The following is a 20,081-nucleotide window of genomic DNA, read 5'->3' on the forward strand; positions in this document are numbered from 1 at the left end:
CTTCCAGCTGCAAAAATGCAGATAACATGTAAACTATTAAATGTAAAATATTTAATGTTCAAGCACGTCCCTGCTGAAGCAGAATATAAATTTTACAAGGTTTGTTTGGTGAATATATATATTTCATGTTGCTTTAAATATCATCATTATGTGAGAAGGTCAAGCCTGTCCTTTTCTCATTTATTCCTAATTAGCTGTAACAATATTCCTTTCCGTCGATAGATCAGGAATCTGGTTGTTAAATTCTAGCTAATTTGCTAGTAAAATTACTGTCTACCACCAGCACGCGATATCATATCTACTTCAATGATCATCAGAAAAGAAAATGTGAGCATTGCCTTATGATTTTTTGCTGGGAATTTGAATGTCTCGTGAATTTGGGATGTCAAGACCTCGATAATATTTAAAATGTGTATCACATAAAGAATTCACACAAATACTTGAGCTATGAGAATATTTCGACTGGTCTTCCAAACTGCAGTTGCCTAATACGAGTTTTCCTATCAATGATAACTTCCACGCTTAGTTGTTGTAGTGTCCATCTAACCTAGGATGAATGAGACCAGTGTTTCCCCTGTCATTGATTGGATTTACCTGCGAATATGGCATGCATCGATCAGGTCCTCACGGTAGCTAGCCCGTGGCAAGCTCAACCAGAAACTTCCTGAAGCTCTAAATGTCACTTTTCATGTTAAAATTTCCTTGATATATAGATTGTTCATATAATATATATTTGGGCGATAACATATCCAAAAGGTTGTATGTAAGTGTGTATATATATATATATATATATCGTGATGGCTAGGTCCCTGGTTCAAGTCCAGGAAAACCTAGCTGCAGCAAGGAAAGGCTACTAAATGTGAAAGATCATACTGGTCTCAGTATAAGTCGTTTTCTGAAGGAATGCGAAAGCATACAAATAGCAGTGCATACAGATTCATTTCGTCCCCTGGGAATTGCTGGACAAGCTGCAGTAAGACTTTTAGGTTGACAATTTGACACACATAACTTAGTACAGAAAGGGAAGTTTTCCAGACCATGAGGAAGAGTACGGACAGCAACAACGATAAGAAGACTTCAGGAACTAAAAAAAGCTTCGGTGAAACCTCTCCAGAGGTTACTCCACGCAGAAGAAGAACTAGAGGTGCTCTGGGTGGAAGAGTGGTACTCAATGCTCGAAGGTTGTACATCGTTATAGCTGCTGATGCTGGATGCTCCGCCCTTACTCGCCGTACCCTGGCTTCTTTCAAGAGTTAGATCACGACATGCTTTAAGGTCTGCATGAACCTTATGTATGTCTGGGCGTTTAGCTGCAGCTTTTTCCACGCATGATATTGCTATAGTCACCAACTTGTCAGCCGAGTCTGAATCGTATTGCCCATCTAGCCTTGGATCAACAATTTGCCGTTGGTAGTTTTGTTTTTTGACTTCTCGAACTGCCCAGTCGACCACGTGTTCGTTACCTTGTACAGGACGGGCAGTGATTAGCTCAAGAAGCACGACCCCGAAACTATAAATGTCGCTTTTCTTGGTCAAACTTCTAGACGTACAATATCTGCAGGTAACAATGAAGCAAAGAGGTGGTTAGAGAAAATCTATTCAGATTCATTCTCTCGAATAACTGAATTTATTTGCAATCTGTATGGACTGAGAAAAGAAAATGAAAAAGCAACAGACAAGAGTATTTTGGTGTGCAATAACTAGATCATATTCTTACTCTGGGTCAAGGTAACCGCGTGTTCCAACAGAATCAGTTGTGATAAAAGTGCCATTTGTACTTGAAAAAATTCTCGATAATCCAAAGTCAGAAATCTTGGCCTGCAAGTGTTCGTCCAGCAGGATATTTGCTGTCTTTATATCTCGGTGAATGTTAGGTGGATTGCAATTGTTGTGCAAGTAATCCAGTCCTGCAATTCAATCCCAAATTTGAGGGTTCAAATAACATAAATAGACTGACGTGCAAAATCTGTATATAGAACGATATATGTTTGGTCATTATCCAATATGTTTCGTTTCATTGGCAGCGTATACCTTTTGCTGCGTCAACTGCAATGCACAATCTCTGGTCCCAGGTCAAAAAGTTTGCATTCTTTCCTGATAAATTTTCGTGCAAGTTTCCCTTGGCCAAGTACTCGTATATTAGTGCCTTGTTTTCTGGTTCATCACAGTATCCCAGAAGCGCAACCAAGTTCTTGTGGTGTATTTTCAAGAGTAGTTTTGCCTGCAATTTAATTTGAGATGGTTAATTTTCCGGAAGAATGAATTGCTTCCGGTATGGAGATGCCATATCAAGCAAAGAACACTAGAGAAACAGAGATGGGGATGAGAAAATAAATTTCACCTCAGTTTCGAATTGCCTGGGGCCTTCCTTAGCTGATCGAGATAGCTTTTTCACAGCAACTTCAGTACCGTCATCTAGCTTGCCACGGAAAACTTTTCTAAAATTCCCTTCTCCGATAATCTTCTCAACATCGAAGTTCTCGGTGATTCTTGCAACCTCGTCGAGGGTGAAATGACGCATTAGTTTTCCTGAAATCCCCTTTGATCCAGACTCGGACTTTCCCTTCTTGCTTTCCATGCTTTTCCTTCTTTTAGCTGAATGATGACAATCTAATTAGCTCGTGCAAGTGTATGGGTCCTTTATCTAGCCATTTGATCAAGTCTAACCACTGCAGCTAATTGTTTAATGATGACAAAGAATCTTTAACTTTAACTCAACACACTACACAACAAAAACACACGTTTCCCAAGTTAAATTTATAATTTCATCTCATTTGTCATTTTTCACATTCAAAATCAAAATCAAAATCAAAATTATTTTAACTCTGAAACCAAACGCACCTTTATATTCTACGTGTACCTTCAGATGATAATCACGACCAATTCATCCTAGCTTGAAGCGGGCTAAAAGATCAACCATATTAACTGATTCTAACCAATTGAAAGGATCATCTGATCAATCCAGAGATCATTTTTGTTGTTTTCCAAACGTTTTCTCCCATTTTTGATGAAACTTTCTCGTAAAAGTATTTTAACAATTTTTGCGGTGATGTTAGTAGATGCTATTCAAACCGTCCCAATTGTGCCAAAAGCAAGAGAGAAGAAATGATATAACTATCCAAATGCAACCCACCACCACAACAGTGCATCCGGAAGCTGAAGCAATTATGATGAGTTCCTTTTTTTTTTCCGACAAGCCACAAGAACCTGACATGCAGAGATTGGCATTTTCGGCCAAACTGCATCACAAGGAGGAAGGTGATGATCTCAATAAGTTAGTGATTTGTAACAACTCATGCACGAATTAGCAAAATGAGCCAAATTTATATTCTTATATTCACACATATGCTCAAAAAAAGACATACAAAAAACATACATCGAAAGCAGTCTATATGCAGCGACTTGCATACGCTTTACGACTTTTGGTTCATTAGCTCTCTCTTCGAGATTTTTCCATTCGTTTTCCTCTATAACTAACTTCTGATGACTGATCAATTACGTTAATAATGAAAACAACCCTTACATCGCTTTTGGGCTTGGCCCCATTTATCACCCAAAAAAGGAACAATAACCATACATTGCTTTACTATCCGACGACTTACCTCAGTTGCAGTGTGTTATCACTGGCCCTCCTCAGTAAATTCTTGGGTACTGAGCCGCTCAGCTTATTTCCAGTTAAGTCGCTGCAAAAATAAAATTTGCCCCAGCCTTTACATGTAACTGGCCAATTGGTCCATCCTTGATTTCATATTTTTCTGATGACTATTTACTATGTTTAACTTTAATTAGCCAATTTACTAACAACAAATCGTGCTGAAGTATAAAATAAATAAGTAAGTAAAGTGCAAATCCAACAAAATAAATGAAAAAACTCACAGGACTTTCAAGTTTTCCAGTTTTGCTAAGAATTCAGGCACTGATCCAATCAGTTCATTATGAGACAGATTCCTGCACAAATTATTGAGTTCAATTTATAAACAAGCATTTCTAAGGCACTGAACATTTTCAAAATGATGACTATTAATTGAAAATGTGCCGAACAATCCACGACTTTATTTTTCTTAAAAATGCAATTGTATTAATTAAAATACTATTGATTAAATTCTTTTCATCTCAATATCTATATTTCACCCCTTTATGATATTACCTAGAAAATTTATCCATTAATTCGCAATCACTGATACTTACAAATATTCCAGTTCTGTTAGGCTGGCAAGTGAATTCGCTATGTTCCCTTTCAGGCCGCTGGAGCTCAAGTTCCTGCAAAGCAATTTCAATTTGCGTATCCCAGTATGTATGCACGCGTCCAACTTTAGGTAAAAGAAGAGCAAGTAATTGCTTACAATGAGGTGATCCTCGGAGGACTTCGGTGCTACAGTCACACCTTCCCATGTAAAATTAGTCGGTACACATGGATCTCCCTGCCAACTCTCTTTCATCGCGTTATACATTGTCTTGATATCATTCATAGCATTCGCTGTCATGACATTTTTCCAATTTAAGTGAAAATGACATTTGAACATCAAAAGATATTGAACTGATTGACGAGCCAGTAACATATGTGGCAAAAATAGATAGGCATACCATCATCGAGGGCTGTCGGAATTCTTGAAGGATCTAGCAGGTAATATATTTCGACTGCATTGAGGATCAGAGATTGGCCTGCATATGTCGGGACAAGTATGAAGTTGAAGCCAATGCCACTAGTAAACTGCTTGGAAGGAATGGTCACCGGTGTCAAGTACCTGAGGCTGATCTTGGTTAGATTCTTCCCGTTGATGTAAATAGTAAAATCTCTCAATGGCGACAGTTCCACCATTTCAGCAAAGTGAAAATACACAATCCACTTATCGGCAGTGATTGTTGTGTGCCAATTGATACTTAAGGAGCCAGTATTGCTATCCGCCATTGCGAAAGTTTCAAGAACTCCTACAGGAACATCATATGAGTCACTTCTTGTGACAAGAACAGGGTCAGATGTTAAGTTCCATCTTCCGAATTTCATCGTGGCAGTGTAATTTGTATCATCGGCCCACCACAGACGGTCCTGGACATCTTGTGGGTGTCTAACAAACAGGAGGAGAAACAATCATTATGACATTATTCTTGGTTAGTGCTTTATAAAGCTGAAAGGACCAAAAAAAAAACAAAAGATATATAGACGCGGACCCGCAATAACACCACTCATGTAAAGTAATAACTCGAACTTTGTGTTTTAAAGTATCCGGTACCATCCACCATTATCAGTTAAAGAGTTGATACTTATTAAATATCTTCTTGGACAACCGAACTAGCACAAGCGGTCACAACCACTCGGACAGTAAACTCAGCGAGGTTACAAAATTGATCTCCTCTTGATACAGAGCTCTTTGAGGCTAACCAACACGTGCACAATGGCATACGCATGCATACAGCCAATTTCATTACTGGTGGGGCGTTGATGGAGCCCTTTGAATAAATCTAAGGCCATGAAAAGAATTATGTTCTTGCACGATGAATGTACCATGTAGAAAAAGAAAAAAAGACAGAGACCACAGGAATCGCGTTCGAATCGTGGGAAGCTCCTTCATTGAACAACTCCCCAATGACACTGGAATATCAGTCCGAACATTATTCTGCATATATGTGAAGATCAATAACCAAGGAATAATAATCCACTAAAGACACACATGTCATGATGTCGTTTCTGGCGTAAATCAGCGTAAATAATTTACCTGATAATTTCTTTGCTGCCGATGTTTAGCCGCTAGTAAAGCGCAAGTGTTGTGGCATCAGTCTGGTAAATGGTGTCATTCAACGGCCGCAATTCCAATGAAGAAATGAAAGGGATTCCGGTACTAGTCTTTACAAGGCACACCTGTATAGTGTGATCCGCTGACGAAATAACATGGATGATCTCGTTATGGATGTAAGAGCCGATGGATGAAAAATTGATAGTTGCCCAGTAGTTAACACCAATATACAGGTCAAATGTCGGGGGCTGACTTTGACCATCATAGTTCCCGTAGAGAAAAGCTGCCCTGATCAGATATTTGCTGCTGTTGCCGCCACTGGTCGGTCAGATAGTATAACAGTTCCTAGTTCCGTTAGGGAATACCCTCAAGGTCTTTGAACTTGGTCGTAGGCTCCTGTACATGAAATTGCTCGATACCTGTTGGTTGTGTCCAGAGTCTACAAACCCATCATCCGTCTCATAGTATATGTTAAGATCAGGGTCATTGTTTGGATTTGCTGCTCCACAGTCAATGCTAATGAAACCTTAATTCATTTATAAAGAGACATCAGAAGGCCAGACAGTAACACCTAGCTTGCTAGAACATAATATTACTGGCATGGTATGCATAAATTTGTATAAGTTTTTGCTTGATTAGATAGATAGATTAATCAATATGTAAATTATGAAATTTTGAACAGCTGAAAATTGAATCTAACTATGGTTTGCTACAGCTAATTCCATGTAGCTAGAAATCATATCTTTCCAGTGTTCTTTTTCTTTCAACATATAAATGAGCCAGGAAGTGTGCTTCGACATATAAACATAAGGATCGATGAGCATGGAACTTTGGAAGTCATGACGCGAGTTGGACAAGCTAATTTCCGGGAGATTTAGTGTGGAACGATGCCATTAAGCGTACGCACTAACAAAAAGCCAATGGCGTCTGTGTGTGTTGTGATCTTGCTTCTCATGAGAGGTCATGTTACAATTGTCTTAGAACTTAATCTACAGCTACATAATTAAATTATTGGGAGTACTCTTCTCGCTTCTATGTTTATTGTTTAATGCTCTTGTATTGTCCATTTTTGTCTTCCGCTTGTAAGATTGTGGACAACGATCCGACATACATTTCATGGAAAATTAAAAGAACTATCTAAAGATATGGAGATACATAGAGACTAACCTGGATTGTTGGGGTCTTCCCCTAGAACCAGTATCCTAGTAGCTGAGATCGTCCATAAGACAAACAAAAACAACAAAAACATTGATAATATTTCCATTTCCTTTTCTCAGAGATCCACAGAGACAGAGACAGAGATAGAGAGAGAGAGAGAAACTGAGTTTGGGAAAACTGAAATGGTACCCTATGCCTATGGGGAGATTTGGTGCATTAAATATCAATGCGATGGACCCCATTAATTCCACTGTAACCCTCTACACGTAACATGATGTTGGGGTCTCTGATAATTCCGGGAAATCATCAGAATTCAACCCCGAGGTCATCTCAGCACAGGTAACATGTGCCAGCTGGTATCGCGCATGAGTTATCGTATGGCTGAGCAGATTACTCTAGATATGAAAATAGGTTCTCACACTTGTCAATAGTTAGCATCATCGTAATGTTTAGTCTCATACGACTTTTACCATATGCAGTCTCTCCTCCAAAGTAATGCTATCTACGTACCACCTCAGCTTCTACATATCAAAAGGATGTATGTTTGTCTAATCGGTTTGGTGGTCGGTCGAGCTTAACATTAACTGGGATATAGTCTACTAATGTACGAAACAAAGTAAGAAACTTCCAAGCGTACGAGTGTCCATGGAAAAAGTTCACAAATTGCATTGGGAATTCTTTCTTAATTTCTCCCTCATAGAAAGAAGGGACGAAGCTCCCCGAGATTTGAGGATTGTCCGTCTTATCGATCTTATGTCGGATGCAGCACTTGTGCAAAAATTAATAATTTCCCCTGGCAAAGCATTTCTGTACTGGTGGGTCTCTCATCGGATTTGCGATATCTTTTTCTTTTTCTGTCGGTTGCCATATATATCCACACATATATATAGACAAGTGAGATTGAGACGTATGTTTGGCTTAATTGCATCCATCCATGTTGAACATCTTCTTGATCTGAACTTATACCCTTATTAAGGGTGAAGCCAGGAAGCAATTGCAATAACAAAAGGCATATATTCTTCCCAAATACACAGTCCCAAAAAAATTGAAAGATGTCCTATATGTAAGTCTCTAATTGAGTTCTTGATCCTTCCCGCTACAAGTATAACCTTGCAAAAAAATTAGTGTAATTAAAACACATTGGTCACCCCTTCGCACTTGTCAATAGTTGAAACAGTATGGGGCAAACCACATTCGATCGGAAACCAAGGACACGCCTCCCCCCGCTTAATATTTTTGCTATGCTAAAGATCTTATGATCCCACATGAGAAAAGTAAGAGCAAATTCTTAGATTTATAAGAGATGAGATACCTCCACTTACGTCATGTCCTAAATCCCACATCGATCGTATATTTGAAAGGTATGAACTTATATTCAAGGCCTCCGATGTGGGATTTGGAGTATGACAACCTATTAGCTTAACCTATTAGATTGGATATGGACTGGACCGCTTATATGCTTAGAGCCTTAGAGCTAGGCCATCCTCGTCTATGCAAGCAAACCATGAGTATCGCCACTACTAGCTTTTATCTTTGAGTTGAAGATGACCTAAGGAATTTACTATGCTCATTCTTTCTTTTTCTTTTTTTTTCCCCTTCCAAGATCATTCCAACTACTTTCCTCTTCCCTTTATTTACATCAAAGAAGATCTTTTTTCTTTTTTGTTTTTGATTTTTTAATTTTTTATCTAATATGAGCGAAAAAGTCGAAGTCAAGTCAATGAAGAAAATTGAAGAGGTACAAAATTATTATATAATAATCAGGTGAAGATAAGTAGGCCATAATGTGAAGAGGAATCAGAGCATTAAAGCTTTTGCATGAGTGGAGGGTCTTTGACGCAGCGTACAACGCGAGTAACCGTTACAGACCCGTTGATTCGCACACGAATACCGGAATTATGACCTTCTATATCTGTTGATTCTACGAATACCAGGAAATAGGCATCAAACTCGAATCGATTCTAGATTGGTCAAAGCAAGAAAGCTCTGGATTTTATTGATAATCTGAAAAGACGACTCTACTACTCTTTGCCCTAGGGCTTACATCATTTAAATAGAGAAAACGAGAATATATCGAAAGAAATAAAAATATTTTTAAAGATAAACTATTTCCTAAAAATATTCTTAAAGATAAACTATTTCCTAAAAATATTCTTAAAGATAAATTATTTCCTAAAATATATTAAAAAACCCTAATTAACATAAAATTGCCCATTTGAGACCTTAAACGATCGAATTCGCCTAAAATATCGAAATTTCACGGCCATAGGCCATAAGTTTTGCTCCGGAGGCCGTTTTCTTTGAGACAGGGTCGTCAAAACCTAATTTTCTCCAGGTAGCGATTTTCCAGCTCATCTGCCGCATCATTCTCCCTTGGGTGGAGAGAATTTGCCCTCGAATTCACCCTAGGAGTCTGGAGATAAAATTATCCACACAAACATACACATCTTCCATACTTGACCAAAAACCGATGTTAGCCCATGCTTCAGAACGGATGATTGGAAAAAATCCCGACTCAAAATACTCTGCCGCAGTGATTGGTTCGATAGAGACATTTGACATCATCGTCCTCATCTGTTGATTCGAGGCATAATACTTCTCCATTTCCTGCTTCAGCCTCGCCTCCCTCCTATCTTTTCTTCGCGAGTCCATCCTCTCGTCGATGGCCTCCCAGATTGCATCGGCCTCCTTGTCGTCCTCATCATACTCGGCAGAAACAAAAAGACCCACATCATTCCCCTCAAATTCATCGAATTTCCAGTTCTCGTCATAACCCTTGTCATCTCCCTCAACATCCTCGTCGAACTTGGGCTCTCCATCGCCTCCCGCTACAAAAAATGCTTCATCGGATGGATCCTCTTCGGAAAACAAAGTCGCGTCCCCTTCAGAATTGGAATCATACTCAATTTCCTCTCGATCAAGGTCAGAATTCGAATTAGGGTTTCTTCGATTCTGATTCTCCAAAAGTGCAGCCATCTGCTGTGTGAACTGTTCCATCATACGATCCATCCTCTGCTCCATCCTCTGATCCAGCTGATCTAGCTGATCTAGCCTCTGCTCTAGATATCGCATATATTCACGGTCATGAACATCTTCCACACGATCCCTCCTCCTGAGCGGCATCGTTGATCCAAGAACGAACTTGGCTTTGATACCAACTGACGCAGCGTACAACGCGAGTAACCGTCACAGACCCGTTGATTCGCGCACGAATACCGGAACTACGACCTTCTATACCTGTTGATTCTACGAATACCAGGAATAGGCATCAAACTCGAATCGATCCGAGATTGGACAAAGTAAGAAAGCTCTTAATTTTATTGATAATCCGAAAAGACGACTTCACTACCACTTTGCCCTAGGGCTTACATCGTTTAAATAGAGAAAACGAGAATATATCGAAAGAAATAAAAATATTCTTAAAGATAAACTATTTCCTAAAAATATTTTTAAAGATAAATTATTTCCTAAAATATAAAAAAAACCCTAATTAACATAAAATTGCCCATTTAAGGCCTTAAACGATCGAATTCGCCTAAAATATCGAAATTTCATGGCCATAGGCCATGAGTTTTGCTCCGGAGGCCGTTTCCCTTGAGACAGGATCGTCAAAACCTAATATTCTCCAGGTACCGATTTTCCAGCTCGTCTGCCGCATCAGTCTTTCCATGACGTTTCCTTTTTCACCCCCATCAAATACTTTCAATTCTTCCTTATTATGACTTTTTCTTAACTTGCATAGAAAGAAGGGAAGAATTATTGGAGGGATGAACAGAGCTTTACTCTCATTTACATCAATTGCAAAAACTATTAGTCTTTCTATTGGTTTTTGTTAAAGCTGCTTTTCCTCTGTCTTGTGTGTGCTCGTCCTGCTTTTTTTTTGGAAAAAAAAGTGTGGTTTAGTGCTTTCTGGGATAATTCTTCAATTGAACCGACGGATATAATGAGAGCATTGCTAAAACTAAAATGATTAGATTTCGTGCTAAAGCAACATGCATCTCGTATTGAGAAGAGGCTTCCTCAACCGAGAAGAGAAAGAGATGTCGTTCGATTAGAGTTATTGAGGCACATGTAAATACATGATAATTCAGGAAATATTTTACGCATGGGGCCTAACGCCTTCGACAGACTAGTTGAAATTTTTCGAGAAACGGGGAGACTTAGAGATACTAAGTTCAGTTCTATTGAAGAACAAGTAGCCAAATTTCTTCACATCCTTTCTCATAATGTAAGGAGTCGAACCATGGGTTTTGTCTTTCGTCGATCTGGTGAAACCATCCGTCGTCACTTCCATAAAGTACTTAGATCCATTATATCGCTCGAAGATCATTTCCTGATACAGCCAGATGGACCAACAATCCTAGAGGAGATACAATATAGTGGAGGATGATTTTATCTCTATTTTGATTAATTTAAATTATTTCAAATTATTATGCAATTAATTATATATAAATTTGTTTAACCATATGAAATATACATGTAGAATTGTATAGGTGCTGTAGATGGAGCACACTTTCGGGTCAAGGTTTCCAATGAGGATGCGCCAAGTTATAGAGGAAGAAAAGGATACCCAACAATGAACGTGCTAGCTGCATGTACATTCGATTTGAAATTTTACCTGGTTGGGAATGGTCTGCATCGGATTGAAGGCTTCTAGATGATGCAAGAACTAGAATTGATAAACTGAAAGTTCCTTCATGTAAACCTCAATATAATATCAATTTTATTTACATATTAAAAATAGAAAAATAATAAATTAATTTTTTTTGTGGATCTAGGTAAATATTATTTGGTGGATGCTGGATATATGCTACGATCTACGTTCATTACTCCGTACCGAAGCACTAGATACCATTTAAATGAGTATTCTTGCCGCCCCCCGCAAAATGCCAAAGAGTTATTCAACTTAAGGCATTCATCATTACGAAACGCTATCGAACGAGCTTTTGGAGTGCTGAAAAAGAGATTCCCAATTATTGTAAATGGAACAGTGCCCCAATATGATGTGGATACGGTGCATTCAGTCATATTAACATGTGGTATTTTGCATAATTACTTGATGGGAATCGATCCTGATGTTGTCCTTATTGCTGAAGTTGATAGAGAACTTATGAATCGTGATCCTGATACTGATACATTTATAACATCCCAAATTTCCGATCAATATATATATATGTATTTAACTATATATATAATTGAATGATGTTGTAGTGTCCATCTAACCTAGGATGAACTAGACCAGTGTTTCCACGGTCATTGATTGGATTTACCTGCAAATATGGCATGCATCGATCAGGTCCTCATGGTAGCTAGCCCATGGCAAGCTCAACCAGAAATTTCCTGAAGCTCTAAATGTAACTTTGCATGTTCAAATTACCTTGATGTACAGATTGTTCATATAATATATATTTGGGTGATAGCATATCCAAAAGGCTTAAGTGTGTATATATATATATATAGTGATGGCTAGGTCCCTGGTTCAAGTCCAGGAAAACCTAGCTGCAGCAAGGAAAGGCTACTAAATGTGAAAGAGCATACTGGTCTAAGTATAAGTCGTTTTCTGAAAGTATGTGAAATCATATAAAGATCAGTGCATACAGATTCATTTCGTCTCCTGGGAATTGCTAGACAACCTCTAGGAAGACTTTTAGGTTGACAATTTGACACAAGTAACATAGTACAGAAAGGGAAGTTTTCCAGACTATAAGGAAGAGTACGGACAGCAACAACGATAACAAGACTTCAGGAACTAAAAAAAGCTTCGGTGAAACCTCTCCAGAGGTTACTCCACGCAGAAGAAGAACTAGAGGTGCTCTGGGAGGAAGAGGGGTACTCAATGCTCGAAGATTGTACATCGTTATAGCTGCTGATGTTGGATTCTCCGCCCTTACTCGCTGTACCCTGGCTTCTTTCAAGAGTTAGATCACGACATGCTTTAAGGTCTGCATGAACCTTATGTATGTCTGGGCGTTGAGCTGCAGCTTTTTCCACGCATGATATTGCTATAGTCACCAACTTGTCAGCTGAATCAGAATCGTATTGCCCATCTAGCCTTGGATCAACAATTTGCTGTAGGTAGTTTTCTTTTTTGACTTCTTGAGCTGCCCAGTCGACCACATGCTCCATGCCTTGTACAGGACGGGCAGTAATTAGCTCAAGAAGCACGACCCCGAAGCTATAAACGTCGCTTTTCTTGGTCAAACTTCTAGACTTACAATATCTGCAGGTAACAATGAAGCAAAGATGTGGTCAGAGAAAATTTCTTCAGATTCATTCTCTCGAATATCTTTCAAGCCTGAAGTGAAGACAGAGGTTCTGTTAGAGCCCATCAAGTATGAAGCACACCGATCATCTTCTGTTTGAACTGTCAGAGGTGTAACTGAAATTTATTTGCAATCTGTATGGACTGAGAAAAGAAAATAAAAAAGCAACAGAAAAGAGTATTTTGGCGTGCAATAACTAGATTATATTCTTACTCTGGGTCAAGGTAACCGCGTGTTCCAACAGGATCGGTTGTGATAAAAGTGCCATCTGTACTTGAAAAAATTCGCGATAGTCCAAAGTCAGAAATCTTTGCCTGCAAGTGTTCATCCAGCAGGATATTTGCCGTCTTTATATCTCGGTGAATGATAGGTGGATTGCAATCGTTGTGCAAGTAATCAAGCCCTGCAATTCAATCACAAATTTGAGGGTTCAAATAACATAAATAGACTGACGTGCAAAATCTGTATATAGAGCAATATATTTTTGGTTGCGTATACCTTTTGCTGCGTCAACTGCAATGCATAATCTCTGATCCCAGGTCAAAAAGTTTGCATTCTTTCCCGATAAATTTTCATGCAAGTTTCCCTTGGCCAAGTACTCGTATATTAATGCCATATTTTCTGGTTCATCACAGAATCCCAGAAGCGCAACCAAGTTCCTGTGGTGTATTTTCAAGAGTAGTTTTGCCTGCAATTTAATTTGAGATGGTTAATTTTCCGGAAGAATGAATTGCTTCCGGTATGGAGATGCCATATCAAGCAAAGAACACTAGAGAAACAGAGATGGGGATGAGAAAATAAATTTCCATTCAGGATAAGAGTTCTCACCTCAGTTTCGAATTGCTTGGGGCCTTCCTTAGCTGATCGAGATAGCTTTTTCACAGCAACTTCAGTACCATCATCAAGCTTACCACGGAAAACTTTTCCGAAATTCCCTTCTCCGATAATCTTCTTGACATTGAAGTTCTCGGTGACTCTTGCAACCTCCTCAAGGGTGAAACGACGCATTATTTTTCCTGAAATCCCCTTTGATCCAGACTCTGAATTTCCCTTCTTGCTTTCCATGCTTTTCCTTCTTTTAGCTGAATGATGACAATCTAATTAGTTCGTGCAAGTATATGGGTCCTCTATCTAGCCATTTGATCAAGTCTTACCACTGCAGCTAATTGTTTAATGATGACAAACAATCTTTGATTTCTGATATCTTTGTGCTGGCGCTATGCAAGAAATTTATATTCTACGCGTACCTTCAGAAGATAATCATGACCAATTCATCCTAGCTTGAAGCGGGCTCAAAAGATCAACCATATTAATTGATGCTAGCCAATTGAAAGAATCTTCTGATCAATCCAGAGATCATTTTTGTTGTTTTCCAGACGTTTTCTCCCATTTTCGATAAAACCTTCTCGCAAAAGTATTTTAACAATGTTTTTGGTGATGTTAATTAGTAGATGCTATTCAAACCGTCCCAATTGTGCCAAAAGCAAGAGAGAAGAAATGAGATACCTGATTGCTTTCTCCAGAGAACTATCCAAATGCAACCCACCACCACAACAGTGCATCCGGAAGCTGAAGTGATTATGATGAGTTTCTTTGTTTTTTTCGACAAGCCACAAGAACCTGACGTGCAGAGATTGGGATTTTCGGCCAAACTGCATCACAGGGAGGAAGGCGATGATCGTATATCTCAATGAGTTATTGATTTGTAACAACTCATTCACTAATTAATAAAATGAACCAAATTTATATTCTTATATTCAAAAAAGACATACAAAAAACATAAATCGAAAGCAGTCTATATGCAGCGACTTGCATACGCTTTTTGACTTTTGGTTCATTAGCTCTCTCTTTGAGATTTTTCCATTCGTTTTCCTCTATAACTAACTTCTGATGACTGATCAATTACGTTAATAATGAAAAACATCGCTTTGGGCTTTGGCCCCATTTATCGCCCAAAAAAGGAACAATGACCATACATTGCTTTACTATCCGACGACGTACCTCAGTTGCAATGTGTTAGCACTGGCCCTCCTCAGTAAATTCTTGGGTACTGAGCCACTCAGCTTATTTGCAGTTAAGTCGCTGCAAAAATAAAATTTGCCGCAGCTTTTACATTTAACAATTGGTCCGTCCTTGATTTCATATTTTTCTGATGACTATTTACTATGTTTAACTTTAATTAGCCGATTTACTAACAACAAATCATGCCGAAGTATAAAATAAATAAGTAAGTAAAGTGAAAATCCAACAAAATAAATGAAAAAACTCACAGGACTTTCAAGTTTTCCAGTTTTGCTAAGAATTCAGGTACTGATCCAGTCAATTCATTATGAGATAGATTCCTGCACAAGTTATTGAGTTCAGTGTATAAACAAGCATTTCTGAGGCACTGAACATTTTCAAAATGAAGACTATTAATTGAAAATGCACCGAGCAATCCGCGAATTTATTTTTCTTAAAAATGATATTGTATTAATTAAAATACTATTGATTAAATTTTTTCATGTCAATATCTATATTTCATCCCTTTATGAGACGACCTGGAAAATTTATCCATTAATTCGAAGCCCCGGATACTTACAAATATTCCAGTTCTGTTAGGTTGGCAAGTGAATTCGCCATGTTCCCTTTCAGGCCGCTGGAGCTCAAGTTCCTGCAAAGCAATTGCAATTTACGTATCCCAGTATGTATGCACGCGTCCAACTTTAGGTAAAAGAGGAGCAAGTAATTGCTTACAATGAGGTGATCCTTGGAGGATCTTCAGTGCTACAGTTCACACCTTCCCATGTAAAATTAGTTGGTACACATGGATCTCCCTGCCAACTCTCTTTCATCACGTTATACATTGTCTTGATACCATTCATAGCATTCGCTGTGATGACATTTTTAGCATCCAATTTAAGTGGGAATGACATATGAACATCAAAAGATATAGAACTGATTGATGAGCCAGTAATATATGTGGCAAAAGTAGATAGGCGTACCATCATCGAGGGCTGTCGGAATTCTTGAAGGATCTAGCAGGTAATATACTTCGACTGCATTGAGGATTGGAGATTGGCCTGCATAGGTCGGGACAAATCGGAAGTTGAAGCCAATGCCACTAGTAAACTGCTCGGAAGGAATGGTCACCGGTGTCAAGTACTCGAGGCTGATCTTGGTTAGATTCTTCCCGTTGATGTAAATAGTAAAATCTCTCAAAAGCGACAGGTCCACCATTTCGGCAAAGTGAAAATACACAATCCACTTATCGGCAGCGATTGTCGTTTGCCAATTTATACTTAAGGAGCCAGTACTATCCGCCATTGAGAAAGTCTCAAGAACTCCCACCGGAACATCATATGAGTCACTTCTTCTGACAAGAACGGGGTCTGATGTTAAGTTCCATCTCCCGAATTTCGTTGTGGCAGTGTAATTTGTATCATCGGCCCACCACAGACGATCGTGGACATCTTGTGGGTGTCTAACAAACAGGAGGAGAAACAATCATTATGACATTATTCTTGGTTAGTGCTTTATAAAGCTGAAAGGACCAAAAAAAAAATAAAGATATATAGACGCGGAACCGCGATAACACCACTCAGGTAAAGTAATAACTCGAACTTCGTCTTTTAAAGTATCTGGTATTATCCACTATTGTCCACCATTATCAGTTAAAGAGTTGATACTTATTTAAGTATCTTCTCGGACAACCGAACTAGCACAAGCGGTCAAAACCACTTGCCCTCAACTGCAGTAAACTCAGCGAGCTTACAAAATTGATATCCTCTTGATACAGAGCTCTTTGAGGCTAACCAACACGTGCACAATGGCATACGCATGCATGCAGCCAATTTCATTACCGGCGGGGCGTTGATGGAGCCCTTTGAATAAAATCTAAGGCCATGAAAAGAATTATGTTCTTTCAAAATGAATGTACCATGTAGAAAAAGAAAAAAAGACAGAGACATAGGAATCGTGTTCAAATCGTGGGAGCATCCTTCACCAAACAGCTCCCCCAAGACACTGGAATTTCAGTCCTAACACTATTCTCCACATATGTGAAGATCAATCACCAAGAATAATAATCCACTAAAGACACACATGTTAGGATGTCATTTCTTGTGTAAATCAGCTTAAATAATTCACCTGATATTTGCGTTGCTGCCGATGTTTAGCCGCTTATAAAGCGCAAGTGTTGTGGCATCAGTCTGGTACATGGTGTCATTCAGCGGCCGCAATTCCAATGAAGAAATGAAAGGGATTCCGGTACTGGTCTTTACAAGGCACACCTGTATAGTGTGATCCGCTGACGGAACAACATGGATGATCTCGTTATGGATGTAAGAGTCGATGGATGAAAAATTGATAGTTGCCCAGTAGTTAACACCGATATACAGGTCAAATGTCGGGGGCTGACTTTGACCATCATAGTTCCCGTAGAGAAAAGCTGCCCTGATCAGATACTTGCTGCTGTTGCCACCACTGGTCGGTCGGATAGTATAACAGTTCCTAGTTCCGTTAGGGAATACCCTCAAGGTCTTTGAACTTTGTCGTAGGCGCCCGTACATGAAATCGCTCGATACCTGTTGGTTGTGTCCGGAGTCTACAAACCCATCATCCGTCTCATAGTATATGTTAAGATCAGGGTCATTGTTTGGATTTGCTGCTCCACAGTCAATGCTAATGAAACCTTTCATTTATAAAGAGACGTCAGAAAGCCAGGCAGTAACACCTAGCTTGCTAGAACATAATATTACTGGCATAGCATGCATAAATTTGTATAAGTTTTTGCTTGATTAGATAGATAGATTAATCAATATGTAAATTATGAAATTTTGAACAGCTGAAAATTGCATCTAACTATGGTTTGCTACAGCTAATTCCATGTAGCTAGAAATCATATCTTTCCAGTGTTCTTTTTCTTTCAACATATAAATGAGCCAGGAAGTGTGCTTCGACATATAAACATAAGGATCGATGAGCATGGAACTTTGGAAGTCATGACGCGAGTTGGACAAGCTAATTTCCGGGAGATTTAGTGTGGAACGATGCCATTAAGCGTACGCACTAACAAAAAAGCCAATGGCGTCTGTGTGTGTTGTGATCTTGCTTCTCATGAGAGGTCATGTTACAATTGTCTTAGAACTTAATCTACAGCTACATAATTAAATTATTGGGAGTACTCTTCTCGCTTCTATGTTTATTGTTTAATGCTCTTGTATTGTCCATTTTTGTCTTCCGCTTGTAAGATTGTGGACAACGATCCGACATACATTTCATGGAAAATTAAAAGAACTATCTAAAGATATGGAGATACATAGAGACTAACCTGGATTGTTGGGGTCTTCCCCTAGAACCAGTATCCTAGTAGCTGAGATCGTCCATAAGACAAACAAAAACAACAAAAACATTGATAATATTTCCATTTCCTTTTCTCAGAGATCCACAGAGACAGAGACAGAGATAGAGAGAGAGAGAGAAACTGAGTTAGGGAAAACTGAAATGGTACCCTATGCCTATGGGGAGATTTGGTGCATTAAATATCAATGCGATGGACCCCATTAATTCCACTGTAACCCTCTACACGTAACATGATGTTGGGGTCTCTGATAATTCCGGGAAATCATCAGAATTCAACCCCGAGGTCATCTCAGCAAAGGTAACATGTGCCAGCTGGTATCGTGCACGAGTTATCGTATGGCTGAGCAGATTACTCTAGATATGAAAATAGGTTCTCACACTTGTCAATAGTTAGCATCATCGTAATGTTTAGTCTCATACGACTTTTACCATATGCAGTCTCTCCTCCAAAGTAATGCTATCTACGTACCACCTCAGCTTCTACATATCAAAAGGATGTATGTTTGTCTAATCGGTTTGGTGGTCGGTCGAGCTTAACATTAACTGGGATATGGTCTACTAATGTACGAAACAAAGTAAGAAACTTCCAAGCGTACGAGTGTCCATGGAAAAAGTTCACAAATTGCATTGGGAATTCTTTCTTAATTTCTCCCTCATAGAAAGAAGGGACGAAGCTCCCCGAGATTTGAGGATTGTCCGTCTTATCGATCTTATGTCGGATGCAGCACTTGTGCAAAAATTAATAATTTCCCCTGGCAAAGCATTTCTGTACTGGTGGGTCTCTCATCGGATTTGCGATATCTTTTTCTTTTTCTGTCGGTTGCCATATATATCCACACATATATATAGACAAGTGAGATTGAGACGTATGTTTGGCTTAATTGCATCCATCCATGTTGAACATCTTCTTGATCTGAACTTATACCCTTATTAAGGGTGAAGCCAGGAAGCAATTGCAATAACAAAAGGCATATATTCTTCCCAAATACACAGTCCCAAAAAAATTGAAAGATGTCCTATATGTAAGTCTCTAATTGAGTTCTTGATCCTTCCCGCTACAAGTATAACCTTGCAAAAAAATTAGTGTAATTAAAACACATTGGTCACCCCTTCGCACTTGTCAATAGTTGAAACAGTGTGGGGCAAACCACATTCGATCGGAAACCAAGGACACGCCTCCCCCCGCTTAATATTTTTGCTATGCTAAAGATCTTATGATCCCACATGAGAAAAGTAAGAGCAAATTCTTAGATTTATAAGAGATGAGATACCTCCACTTACGTCATGTCCTAAATCCCACATCGATCGTATATTTGAAAGGTATGAACTTATATTCAAGGCCTCCGATGTGGGATTTGGAGCATGACAACCTATTAGCTTAACCTATTAGATTGGATATGGACTGGACCGCTTATATGCTTAGAGCCTTAGAGCTAGGCCATCCTCGTCTATGCAAGCAAACCATGAGTATCGCCACTACTAGCTTTTATCTTTGAGTTGAAGATGACCTAAGGAATTTACTATGCTCATTCTTTCTTTTTCTTTTTTTTTCCCCTTCCAAGATCATTCCAACTACTTTCCTCTT

The 20,081-nt window shown here is 38.9% G+C and overlaps 2 protein-coding genes and 1 long non-coding RNA gene across 7 annotated transcripts; all 3 read right to left on the reverse strand.

Annotated features, from left to right (window-relative positions):
- Positions 1-911: 911 nt before the first annotated feature.
- LOC116202027 (probable LRR receptor-like protein kinase At1g51890) lies at positions 912-3,948 on the reverse strand. Of its 4 annotated transcripts, XM_031533534.1 has the most exons (7): positions 3,877-3,948; positions 3,603-3,683; positions 3,134-3,239; positions 2,342-2,595; positions 2,032-2,221; positions 1,718-1,907; positions 912-1,555 (listed from the first exon to the last, which is right to left on the reverse strand). In XM_031533534.1, the coding sequence occupies exons 3-7, from the start codon at positions 3,147-3,149 to the stop codon at positions 1,078-1,080; spliced, it is 1,128 nt and encodes a 375-aa protein (XP_031389394.1). In that variant the 5' UTR covers positions 3,150-3,239; positions 3,603-3,683; positions 3,877-3,948; the 3' UTR covers positions 912-1,077. The 4 variants fall into 4 exon arrangements, with proteins under 4 accessions (XP_031389394.1, XP_031389396.1, XP_031389395.1 ...); XM_031533536.1 differs by lacking the exon at positions 3,134-3,239; XM_031533535.1 differs by lacking the exons at positions 3,134-3,239; positions 3,877-3,948 and having other exon boundaries at positions 3,603-3,870.
- A 394-nt stretch (positions 3,949-4,342) lies between these two features.
- LOC116202028 lies at positions 4,343-7,076 on the reverse strand. The gene is made up of 5 exons (XR_004155975.1): positions 6,900-7,076; positions 5,715-6,258; positions 4,746-5,066; positions 4,585-4,662; positions 4,343-4,477 (listed from the first exon to the last, which is right to left on the reverse strand). It is a non-coding gene; the product is annotated as an uncharacterized LOC116202028 (long non-coding RNA).
- Positions 7,077-12,425: 5,349 nt separating this feature from the next.
- LOC116202025 (probable LRR receptor-like serine/threonine-protein kinase At1g51880) lies at positions 12,426-18,651 on the reverse strand. Of its 2 annotated transcripts, XM_031533531.1 has the most exons (12): positions 18,465-18,651; positions 17,282-17,825; positions 16,138-16,616; positions 15,890-16,025; positions 15,735-15,806; positions 15,424-15,495; positions 15,155-15,235; positions 14,660-14,805; positions 13,982-14,235; positions 13,652-13,841; positions 13,367-13,556; positions 12,426-13,110 (listed from the first exon to the last, which is right to left on the reverse strand). In XM_031533531.1, the coding sequence occupies exons 1-12, from the start codon at positions 18,559-18,561 to the stop codon at positions 12,633-12,635; spliced, it is 2,739 nt and encodes a 912-aa protein (XP_031389391.1). In that variant the 5' UTR covers positions 18,562-18,651; the 3' UTR covers positions 12,426-12,632. The 2 variants fall into 2 exon arrangements, with proteins under 2 accessions (XP_031389391.1, XP_031389392.1); XM_031533532.1 differs by lacking the exon at positions 15,155-15,235.
- Positions 18,652-20,081: the final 1,430 nt, after the last annotated feature.

This window comes from Punica granatum, chromosome 3 (genome assembly GCF_007655135.1).
Source record: "Punica granatum isolate Tunisia-2019 chromosome 3, ASM765513v2, whole genome shotgun sequence".
Taxonomy (NCBI): Eukaryota; Viridiplantae; Streptophyta; class Magnoliopsida; order Myrtales; family Lythraceae; genus Punica; species Punica granatum.